The sequence below is a fragment of the Ixodes scapularis genome, unplaced genomic scaffold, assembly GCF_016920785.2.
Source record: "Ixodes scapularis isolate PalLabHiFi unplaced genomic scaffold, ASM1692078v2 PGA_scaffold3__209_contigs__length_174095766, whole genome shotgun sequence".
NCBI lineage: Eukaryota > Metazoa > Arthropoda > Arachnida > Ixodida > Ixodidae > Ixodes > Ixodes scapularis.
Window position 1 is genome coordinate 41,661,643 of NW_024609868.1, and position 12,161 is coordinate 41,673,803.

At 44.2% G+C, this 12,161-nt stretch overlaps 1 protein-coding gene across 1 annotated transcript in view; it reads right to left on the bottom strand.

Annotated features, from left to right (window-relative positions):
* LOC8027258 (phosphatidylserine lipase ABHD16A) overlaps nucleotides 1-12,161 on the bottom strand; it is a 35,436-nt gene that overhangs the window by 12,902 nt on the left and 10,373 nt on the right. Inside the window, exons 5-16 of the mRNA XM_029993072.3 lie at nucleotides 11,723-11,808; nucleotides 9,862-9,932; nucleotides 6,850-6,945; nucleotides 6,137-6,210; nucleotides 4,964-5,004; nucleotides 4,279-4,383; nucleotides 3,924-4,037; nucleotides 3,128-3,292; nucleotides 1,311-1,374; nucleotides 1,029-1,092; nucleotides 906-962; nucleotides 77-139 (exon numbers count right to left, since the gene is read on the bottom strand). Coding sequence (XP_029848932.2) covers nucleotides 77-139; nucleotides 906-962; nucleotides 1,029-1,092; nucleotides 1,311-1,374; nucleotides 3,128-3,292; nucleotides 3,924-4,037; nucleotides 4,279-4,383; nucleotides 4,964-5,004; nucleotides 6,137-6,210; nucleotides 6,850-6,945; nucleotides 9,862-9,932; nucleotides 11,723-11,808 — 1,000 coding nt within the window. The remainder of the gene's footprint in view (nucleotides 1-76; nucleotides 140-905; nucleotides 963-1,028; nucleotides 1,093-1,310; nucleotides 1,375-3,127; nucleotides 3,293-3,923; nucleotides 4,038-4,278; nucleotides 4,384-4,963; nucleotides 5,005-6,136; nucleotides 6,211-6,849; nucleotides 6,946-9,861; nucleotides 9,933-11,722; nucleotides 11,809-12,161) is intronic.

Here is a 12,161-nt window from a genome sequence, read left to right on the forward strand (position 1 = left end):
ACGTCTGTAACGAAGCCAGTTCTCACGAGGGGTTTGTTTCAGGCCAAGCAACTGTAAGGAAATGAAGTCAGCTTACCGGTGCTGGAGTAAACCTATCAACAGGTTGTTCCCTCGATTACTCTGGATCTGAGCAGAATCCCTGTGTAACCAAGGAAACAATCGTCAGGACATTCCAAGGAACTGGAAAATTTGGAATAACACAAATACAAAAGAATGACAGGTCTTATGTGAACATCCAACCTGCCAGTTTCTATGTATTAGTAGTTATCTCAAGGCTAATTAATAAAGGTGCCTGGGACAGCAGTCCTCCAGACTAGTATTTATGAACAATATGATTAGACAACAGGGATCACTTTCAAACTCTTCTCAGACTAGAATGCCAAATGTGTTCGTTAGGAGAGGATCAAGCAATGACACCCAAACATTTAACGAAACATTAAAGCAGTACGGACAGAAACTGAGGGAGAGGGGGAGACGAGAGCATGCATGGGTATGTCGGAATGCAGAGCTCCGGTTGGAATGATTAGTGCATACACCCAGAGCTAGCTGCCTTTGTTTCTACTCACCGTACGAACGCCTTCGAATGTAGAGTTGAGACAAAGGCAGCTAACTTTGCATCTACCCACTAACCGTTCCAACCAGAGCTCCGTGTTCTGACATACCCACGCGCTCTCGACTCCTCCTCACCCCCGGTTTCTGCCTGTATATCAACCTGTCCAGCAAGAATGCCAAAACAGAGAAGTAAGGTTACAGAAATGAATGGAAAGTAAACAAAAAGGATGTGGATGGGAAGAAACCCCATATCTTTTGTCCTGTCCTCGTCCCCTTCACTGCTTTCCGGTTAATTCTTCTAACATTACCAGCATGCTCTAATACAACGAGAAAGGTATAAGAACTTTTCATACTGAGTCGAGATGATCTCGTCCCTTGTTCGCCGATACATCAGTACTGGGCCCTTGTACCTGAAGGTGGGTAAAGCAGATGTTAGGAAAACAGACTGACATGCCACATTTGATAAACTTGTGTACCTGTTCAGCTGCTCAAGGTTGTTGAGGTTCAGGTACCCTCGAATGGTGCCCCTCACAATGGGCTCTGAAAAGGTGGGTTGGAAGCATGAGTGGTACAACACGAGAACGGCATAGTGTTTGCTGCATCTGGCGAACAATCAAATGAGACACAGAGCTTCTAAGCGGCGGCTGACAAAAAAATGCCAGGATAGAGTGACCGATCCCTGCCCGGATGACCTAAATCTCGCTTTAAAAAGCGAGTTGGAAGCAAAACCATGCAACTGCAGTAAAATGGTTTCTCACCCCAGCTCTGTGGCATCTTAGAGGCTGCTAGAGGCAGAACATCATCAAATGTGGCATCCAAGATCTACATAAAAGGAAGCAACACGAAAAGGCACCACTTTCAAGACAGATTCTAAATGTTAAAACTGGAATGTTTGTAGCAACATTTACATGAAGCAAGACAAGGAGAAACACAAGCTGCGCCATCACGGCACAAACGGAATTCACCATATGCACTATTGTAGCAGGTGTTGGGGAGAAACTTTTTCAGTCTTTTTTTCCATCACATAAACAAACTATGCATTCCTCACATAAACAAACTATGCATTCCTCACATAAACAAACTATGCATTCTCAAACTCTCAGTTTTTGCCCAGATCTAGCACTAGCGGTCTGGACCGGACGCAAATGTTTGAGACCTTGCCGTTATTTTATTAAAAAAATTTAGGCGATTTTTGAAAATTTTCAATCAGAAAATGACAGCCAACAAAGCACACGAATACACGAACCTGAATGGTGTCGGCTACAAAAACAAGCCCCCATTATTTTTTCACAAAATAAAAAAAAAGATTGCTTGTAACTTTGGAATTAGGTAACAGCAAGGTCTGAAACTTCAGGTGCGAATCGCTAGCGTAACATTTAGGCAGAGACTGAAGTTTGACGGTATATACCGTAGTTACTTGCATAATGAATGCACTCGCATAATGAACGCACCCCGCCCAATAAGTACCAATATTTGCACTTTTTTTTTCCCTCACGTAATGAAAGCACTTCCAATTCTCGGCTCCGCGAGTCTCGAATTGCGTCCAACTTAGCTAGCCACCAAGCCCACCAAGCCAATTTTCTTTTGCCGCCAAGCGGTCAGGTCAAGCCAAAACAAGCCGCTCTCGTAATGGCTGCAAATGGGTAGTTGCGGAAGTGATCAACCATGAAACCGAGCGGTGCGCACACTTGACGAAGCTTGGGTCGAGAAATCACCCAGCCCCAGACATTCTTCACCTATCGGAAGCATTGACATCAACAAACACGCCGTTGTCTGTGGTCCGCTTTCGGACAGTGAAATCGTGAATGTGGCTAGGTCTAAGAACGGTCACGTTGCTCTCCATGTTGAGTGAGCTTCGTAGGGCGTTTTCCTTCGGCAAAAGCATGCCGAAAGCGCCCTAAAAAGGTTTGCAATTTATAACGCATGGTTACTGTGGCGCGCCCCCGAACAGCCATGGGTGTGCCTCCTTAATGGAGACATGTCACAGTATCTCGCCGTGTCATATTGGCACCCTATATGACATTCGCACGAAGTGTGCAAATGCAAAAATTTTACTCCGCGTAATGAAAGCACTTTTGGCGTGCAATCTCGGACCACATTGCGCACAAGCGCTGCGTCGGCATTCGGCCCGGACTTTATTCCTATTATTGCGTCGGAGGGCAATCGGCTGTGGGCTCACATCCAATCGCACGCCACGCATTCCGAGCAAAGCGTGGCACTCGTGAAGGTTGCTCAATCTGGGGTCTAAGGTACCGCAGACAGTCTCAACCCAGTGATAAAAGCGAGCAAGTGGATAAAGAAAAAAAAGTGGCTGTCTCCTAAACATCTTCCAAAAGAGTTCTAAATGCTGCGCATTTAGAACTCCTTTGGAAGTCCCTTTTTTTCATGCACGGTAAGAAGGCTGCCGAGAGGTAAGTTTCAAGGGTTTTGTGAGCGCGTAGACGAATTTGTCAGTGTCGAGCGACGTCGTCGAGGCTACATCCGCGGACAGGAAAAGCCAGAAAACTGGCACATATAAATGCAAAACAATTAAAAATAAGAGAAAAAAGCTTTAGGTTTGATAGAGGAGAGTTACCAGGCCCTTGATGTCTGGGTAGTTCATGGCACCCCAGGTGGCACAGTAGGCGCCAATGGACCAGGCAAACACGACAATGTTCTCCGGGGCAAAGCCAAGCCGGTGGATGGCGAACTGCATCACCACATCCATGGCATTCTTCTCCTGTGGCGGCAGCGGCACGCCCTGGGCACAAACGAGGCATCCAAGACGCATTTCACGAGATTGCTTGGGGCTGGTTGACGCGTTTGCACTCGGGTATGCTCAAGCGCCTTACATTCCCGGTTACCCGCTTAGAACGAGAGAACACACAAATACCCTGGTGGCATTTATCCTGTAGACTTGGAGCACTCTAGACTTTTAAACATATTTTCATAATTTTCTGGCAATGTTACGGGCGACAGTTTCTCACAAATGGTACGTAGATTTGATCTCGCAAATAAGCAGCAAAACCTTCATTTCAGTCGTAGGCAGTTTCAACGCTGTCTCCTATGTCTCACCCTGCTTCCATACTGACGACGCTCTCAGTGTTTTTAGACCACCAGGCTATTTCGCATAAGGTCTACTGGAGTACCTTAGTAATATATTTTCAAAGTATTTATGGTGAAAAACATGTTTTTAGCATTGCATACAAAATAACATGGTAAAACATCATATAAACACCAGAGATAATCACTTTGATAAAGACCCACATAGCCAGAGACACCTTATCGAGCATTCCAGTAAACCAATCCTCAGAAAAAAAAAAAGCGCTTCTGCAACTGCACTAGGGACAATGCCCAAACGAGAAGTTTCACAACTTTCAGAAGGTGCTCACAGTGCTCCCAGCAAAGCCAGGGTGGTTCCACCCCAAAACGGAGAACCCAGCTTCGAGTGGCGTGGTGGCAATGCCATACTCGTAGAAGCCCGCATTGCCCTCGCAGCAGATCACCTGCAAGAGGGAGGCACAGGGTTAGGCTAAATCAGTCAGTAGGACATGGAGGTAGGAAGCTTCTGGAAGTGTCGTGACACCTCCAGAAGCTTCCTACTTCCATGCAGCGGGACCTATTGAGATGAGCATCGAGTGCCCGAGATGATGACTTGGCCTTCAGGGCACTGGACAACGTCACTAACACAGATGCCAGCTTTGTGGAGGCCCTACACAAGGGTTGTCAACAGGTGGTAGGCCTTACCAATGTATTCCCATGGGGAGCAGAAGACACGTTCCGCCTGTCCACAAACACGGAATCAATCTCGTTGCCGTCTCTCGTGAACAGCTTGTGTCTCATGGCGTTGTACTGCAAGGAGTCAAACACGTATCCCGCAAAAATTTTATTGTGCCTCGTTGAACAATTACACAGGTGAGCTATTTCAAATTGCAGAGCTAAGTGTAGGCATTCCTGAAGTAATAAAACAAAATAAAAGCTGACACTGCACAAGACTAAAAATGCAGAGCATGCATTGAGAGAGGTGCCACCTAAAACATCAGTTTGTACATCGTAACATGCGGTTGACTCCGTATCCGGTTTCTACGACTACTAAATGGCATCGAAGTCAGTTTGAGAGGCAGACATTGGAGTAACCATTACTGAGGTATTCTTCACATCACATTATAAATAACAAATATTGAGTAGCAAATATATTCTTTTTCATGCATACTCGAGACTTGATACTCTTCTGTATTATATGAGACATAGAGCAATTTTCATCATCACACAGTCTCACCATGCAAGCAAAGTGCTCCATTTGGTGATGAGGACAAATAAAACAGTTTCATTACAAACCCATGTTTTCATACGCAATGACAGCCCCAAGAAACAAGTTTTTAGCAAGGAAGTTAGTGTGAGAACAAAAAAGTAGAAGGAAAATCACACTCACTTCTTCAATGAGCCTAGCTCTGCCCTGGAGTAGCATGGGTGCTGAGATAGAATAAAGGAGGAGAAAACTTATCAAAATAAAAGCAAGCATGCATAAACAATTGGAGATCATTGAACCTGACCCCCAAAAAGTTCAAATCAAGTTACTACTGATCATCTCACTAGTGCAAGAAAAATGCTATTAATGATGCAACAAAACCTAGGATTGGTGTACAACAACTTGATTCAAAACTTTGAGCACCAGAACTCACAGCCCCTTCACACAAAAACATGCAGTTAAGAATGAGTCCAGTCTTGTATTACAGTCAAACCCGTTTATATCGAACTCGCAAAAAAAAGTCTACAAGTTCGATATACCGTAGTGGGTAATTCGATGCAAAAGTTTGAATGAATTTGACTTTCAAAAATCCACTTTCTGCTGACATATTACGCAATGAAATAGTCTTGCACCTTCTGCTTTTTCTTCATTGCGTCCGCGATAACGATATTTTTCACCGCTATCGACGGACTCCAAAATGCTGAGGCCGCTGCCTTCTATATTTGCGCATTAGCGCCGAACTATGCCGAGAGCACGGTGCACGTCCGAGCAGGATCACCTTCTCCTGCAGAGCGCCATTTTACTCTGCAAGTTGGCTTTCCCATATGGCAGGCGGCTAGGTTGGAGGAAAGCCAGCTCCCAGAGCAAGCTGTCTTTCTTTTCTACCGGGCGGCCGCGTCAACCACACGGAAGAGAAACATTGTTTTCTCTTTTGCAGACGAAGCAGGGAGAGGGAGCATGAAGAACTCTCTTCCCGCTCCCTCCGCAAATGAGATTTTTTTTTCTTATAACCAATCAACGCAACTGCTCAAAAAAAGAAAAAGAAAACAGCTTGCGGAGCAAATTGGCGCTTTTCGCAGTTCAATATATCGGTAGCGGCTGCTATTTTTGTTCGATGTAACCATAGCTTTTGCTAAATATTATCACTAACATTACTGTGCACAAAAATTGTTCGATATAAGAAATAATTCGATGTAAACGGGTTTGATATAGTTGGGTTTGACTGTACTACAAGAATGTGCCACAAGAAATAGCTTTTCAATATTTGGACCATTTACAGCTGGTTTCCTGGCGAGAGAGTACCTTCTCGGCACTGCGCTATTAAATGTCAAGTAATACAGGCAGTAAAATCAGTACCGACAGCCGCCTGAAGCAGCTGGACTGCACCCGGGTACATCATTCTACGGCCAAATGTGTGGGCTGCAATGTAACTGAAACGAGAAATAAAACAAGGAAGTTTATGAGAGTCAGAGTGCAACAATGTCCAAATACATATTACACCCCTTGCACCAGGAACCTTTCCTGAACCTTAACACTGAGTTAGCCCAAACTATTCATTCCTCTGCTATGTACCCATTGAGACAGGATCTAACGGTAGTGCAATCCCATAGCCATCCATAAACAAATGAAGGATAGAGCATACTGTTCTGTAACTTGGACAGTGAGTCACTTCATCTTGTGAAAGTTTCACCAAAGATATAGGCCATTTTGTGCAACGCCTTTACCTGGAGTAATTGACAAACAAACATCAAAACAGCATAAGCCAGCAGTAGGTGCACAAGGTTTTTGAATTGAAAGAGAATATTTGAATATAACAAAATAATTGAACACATCTATAGTTTAAGCTGCGTAATAATTGAACGGTCAGTGGACAACTTCTCCTCAAACTGTTTAGCTTGGGGCAGACTAGCAGAGCAGCACAAAGCCAGTCAATATAATTTGCTGCGTTCTTTCACCAACACCTTCATGCATGGGAAGTATAAGGTGCTAAACACACCAGCCAAGGACACGCTCCATGTGCTACAGTCTGACCAACAAGCATACCAGAAGTGTGTGGAACAGTTGCATACCTGAACATTTCGCAGGGTGCTGCTCTCATACTGGCAAAAAAGCCCCTCCTGCTAGAGGAATGGCTGTCTACTTCCATGCGTGGCTTGCTGTTGTCCCTGTCAAAGAAAGTGGCAACAAAGGGCAGACTTCACAGCAGCTTCCATGTGCTTCCAGGATTTGAAAAAGTGGCAACGTTTCAGATGCAGCACCAAAGAAAGTTTACTTTTATACGCCTTGTGTGTAAGAGCACAACCCAAAACTCAGGTGAAATTACAAAATGACTGCTTACTCAACAAAGGACTAAAAAATGCGAAAGCCGTTTAAAACTCCCTGTAACGCCGAATTAAAGCACAGCTGTTGAGGAGTAGGGAAGGGTACTAAGGGGGTGGGGGTCAAGTGACCTCGGGGAGGGGAGGGGGAGGGGGTCACATAACTCCCCAGAAAAATTTTTCCGCTAGATTGGGAAATTTTTCTGCTAGATCTAGCAGGGAAATTTTTCCACTAGATTTAGCGGGGAAATTTATTTTTCCACTAGATTTAGCAGAGAAATTTTTCCGCTAGATCTAGCGGGGAAAGTTTTCCGCTAGATTTAGCGGGGAAATTTTTCTGCTAGATTTGGCGGGGAAATTTTTTAGCTAAATTTGGCGGGGAAATTTTTTTGCTAAATTTAGCGGGGAAATTTACCCATAATGCACCGTGCAGTTACACCGATAGCGACGCCACTCAAGCCGGAAACGGGCACCTAAGAGCTGCGCTCTAAAACGTTATTCACTATATGCCCCTGAGTGCAAGTGAATTTTCTAACATTTTGGGTGGCTGAGACCAACAATGTTGCCCTGGAAGATTTACAAGATGGTTCAACTGAAAAAAAAGTGATGGGAAACAAGTAACTTGGCATCCATTGAGTGGAATGTATCAAGTATATCTGCCCCATGGCACTCAACATCGCTTGCATTTTGTTATCAGTGTGCCTTGACTGGACGGTTTGCACCCAGTTCTGTTTGAGAAATGCTGCATGCAGCACAGCCATGCACAGAGCCTAGATGTATGGGAGTATGCTTGGTGTAAAATTCCTTTGGTAGACAGTTTTTACAGCAATGTACCTCTAAGTTGAATCCACATGCTGTAGATGTACAAACACAAGAAGAAATTTTTCAAACATTACTTTAGAAATTTTTACTATTCACAGGGATGGAACTGGACAAAGCAGTTTTGGAGCAATCTTGGGAGCAGAAAAATATACACTTTGGAGCAGGTTGGGAGCAGCAAAAATGAGGTCTTGGAGCAAGTTGGGAGCAGCAAACGAGTTTTAAGAATGTTAAAATACAAGCTAAATGTCACCGGGTTTTTGAAACTATAAAAAATATGGCATGAAGGTGGCTCCATGTGAACTTAACGGTGGTTTGAATAAATCTTTTAGTTTGAATTATTTTCCACAAAATTATGTGCAAATTACACAAAACATATGAAGCAAAACTGCACATGACAGTGTGACACGTGATAAAACCGACTTGCAAAGAGGTAAAAATAAACAGGTACAAATAGCTTTCATTGCTCAGCATCGACTAGTAAGGTGTACCGAAAAATAAAAATGCAGACACAAAAATGGTCTTTCATATTTCAGTGACTAGAATAAGATAATAAATGCCCTTGTACAATTAAATCTATTCAGACTTAGTAAATTACTCAAGGACATACTTCACTTTTTCGGGGTTTTGAGCCAATTTCGCACTAGCCTCCGCTAACAGCCCTTGTCCAGACTCAATCTTCTCCATCTCTTTTTTTTTTTTTTCAGACTTGATTTAATTGATGACTGCGCATGATCAAGCATAGTCCGCTTGATGATGATGATGCTCTGCTCAAGTTGTCGCTCTTCTTCCTGAAGACGAGCTCACTTCGTACACGCATCACTGTTCTTCCTTTTATGCCTCTCGTCGTCTTGCTTTTCGACCTCTAGCATTTCTGTGTAAACTTTATGAGACTTATTCACAGTTTGCTGCAAGTCTGCTGTCAAAGGTACTTTCGTGACATCACTGTCAAATCGCTTCAAAGCCCAATCACGATCTGGCAGCTCGTATCTTGCCCCGTCATATGCCTCACTGTTCGCTTGCCTTTGTTCCCAAGTTCTCTGCACAAGGCCGCGGCACATGTTTGCTCCACTACTCGGATGTTCAGATGAAGTGACTCCAAGACTTCAGAAAAGCATGGTGAGCATGCAGCAACGGCAGCTAACATTGGCGGCACCAATCTTCAGATACAGATTTTTGGATTCGGATCCACTGGCGTCCTATTTGGGCCGGAAGTTCCGATGTGAATGTTGCTAACATAGTAAACTGCAAGACGGCTAATTTCGACAAGGCTAATTTATACTTCCAGTTTGGGCGCACCTTGGCACAATTTTGTTTGTATTTATAGCTTTGTATCAGCGTGGCGCATGAAGTCATTAGGTGCACAGTGGCGCAATAGGCACAGCAGTTCCTTCCCTGTATTCACAAATAGTGAACCGAACTGAATCTAAGGTCCACAGCTGGAAAATACTTTAATTTTTATCAAATTACAATGAAGCACTAAAGTTGGAAAAAAAAAACAGCTGCTTGCAACAGTATGTTATGTAAAGTAATATTTACGTTGCATTTATCTACGACACAGATTTATTTATATATATAGACTGCACATTTCAACAGAACATATAAATATTCATAGATAAAATTATTTATAAGTGAAAATATTCCAGTACTGTCGAAACCGGTTATAACGAAGTCGGCTATAACGAAATAGCGGCTAGAGCGAAGCGATCACGATTTCCCATTCCCTTTTGTATTCGTTAACCGAAGTCGCTTCTAACGAAATAGCGGATATAGCAAAGTGATTTCCGATTCCCATTGACTTCGTTATAAACGGTCTCGACAGTAGTGAAAAAGGCAAGCTCCCATACACAAGCAATTCTGAAAAGCCCAGCTGTTTCCGGAGGCAATATGTACGTTCAAATGATCAGAAGAAAAAAGCAGCAGTGAGCAGCAAATGCGACTTACACGTCCGGGTCACTCCAACGGAAATCAATAGGCCAGGCATAGAACTCGCTGTCGAATTTGGAGAGCTCCATCTGCGCAAATTAATTTTTTTTTAATGTCACAGAACTGCCTTGTAGCATAGCTCTTGACATACCCATGCATACTGTGTTTGGTAGAATTAGACATCCCAAAGCTGTGGCTCAGCCAAATCTTTTTTTTTTTTTTTTTTTGGGGGGGGGGGGGGGGGGGGGGGGAGGTTGAGGTGGTTGGGATGTCCATGACTTGGGGCACAAGGGAGGGGGGGAAGGGTCGTCGAAATCTATGTGCATATTATTGGGTTGGCTTTACCCAAAAATTTAAGTATGTCTTGATCATAACTGATCAACTAGGAGGTCCACCGAATGCGTTACGAATGAGCTGGGCACATGCTGTTTGCGTGCCTGACATCGTGTGACATTACGGTATCAAGTGACATCAGTGTTATGCGACCTTGTTGTCAATTATATATAGCGCCTGTGGGGCTACACTGCTCATGTGAGCTTGACCTGTGCGTCGGTCAAGCACAACATGTTGCTTTTCTCATGAAACCCAGCCCTATAAGGCTATAACATCTTACGTGTTATGAAGCCTTCTCACCCGAGTGCTAGATTACCCAAGAAAGTAGAATTCCTGAAGAAGAGATTCCATTCACTTGCATCTCAAGTGCTTTGCCGATACCGTTCATAAACACCATAGTGAGATGAATAAAAAAATTTTCGGTAACTTAAAAGTATACCAGACTACCTGAAGAAGCTAGAGATCCAGGCGTGCTGTAATCTCTTATGGTGAATTCCGCTCGCAGATCTCGAGCGCTCTAAACGCGCTTCATTTGGAGCACGCATAGTATTCTGCTCACGGATCTGGCTCAAGTTGGTCAATTTCCACTCGTAGATCTCTGGCAGCACCCGCACTATGGAGCGCCTCCAACCCCGCCGAACTTGATCCGCGGGATTTCAGAGATCTTGGTAGAAGTGGACAGAAGCACGCTACATCATTTAACTCGGCGGTGCACATGCGCAACGAGCTCGCCGAACCGGCCGCGGCGTCAAACGGATCTGCTCGGATGCATTGGTTGTTTACGCGGGATTGCGACGGCTCGAATGGTTCTACCTCACGTAGATAAGGGATACAAAGCCGGCACTGGAGCATGGCAAATCGAAAGCGCCAACATCTGTGATAGCGAGAGGAAGAACAAGAAAAATAATGAATGATGAAAAAAATAATGAGAAAAAATCGGAAGGAGGCAGATGCAAGGTTAGGCCTGTTCATTTCGCTACCACCGATTGCTTACCTTTTTACTCTGCGTGCCGCTGGCAAGAACAAATTAGGCAATGACCGTTCAAGTGATGGTTTGTTACCTCTTTGTGTTCACTAAATTCGTACCAGCAATCTGAACTCCACCGATGGCAATCGTTGTGCGTACCCCACAACATTGAGGCTGCCGAAAGGTATGCAACGGTGGCGAATGTGGACGCTTTCCTGGTTATTTGCTACGTAGACTCCAAGGTACGGATATTTTCGCCCAGCCTGTGTCGCGAGTTATTTTTGCAGCTAAGCAGCGACAGTTGTCACAGGTCGTCGAAAAGATCAGTCGGCTGAGGCGTTGGTAGGCTTGTCAAGTTCGAGCAGTGGCCATTTTGAATGGCCGACCGTTTCGGGCGGGTTGGGGTGTCACTCCAAAAATGCGAGTCCATCTTCCGCTCATCGATGCAAAGTGGGTCCCACAGAGCGGAATTTTGCCTCCCTCACAAATTTTGGAAAGCACTACGGATCTACCAGTGAAATTCACCATTAGTTTCTTCATGATGGCAAATTAAATTTTAGAAGACAAGCATATGCAAACCTTAGTCTCCTTTGTGAGGTTTGTTTGTGCAGACTGGAGTGCCCGCAGGAAGCTGCTGTAGTCTGGACTGGCAATGCGCCCAATACCTGAAATGATATCGCAGTGCTACATTCAGTGGTACATCTCCCACTGAAATCAGGTACATACATCATTGTAACATAAATTTATTTGAGAAGAGAGAAACGCACGAAGGTTGGATGGCTCCGTAAAAATTTACGGCTGTTTCAGTTGTATGCATTTGTACTTTGACCTACCTAAGGATCTTTCCTCCTGCTAATAAGTTACCTTTAAAGGGTGGTTCAATGAGTTTTGTACTTTGCACAAATACTGCTTAGAAAGAATTTGTGACGTTTATAACCTACAAAAAGCAAGTTTGTTTTTCTCCCCGTGCAATGGTGGTCACAAGAAAAAATAACAAAGAACGAGCAGCGTTCGTCCC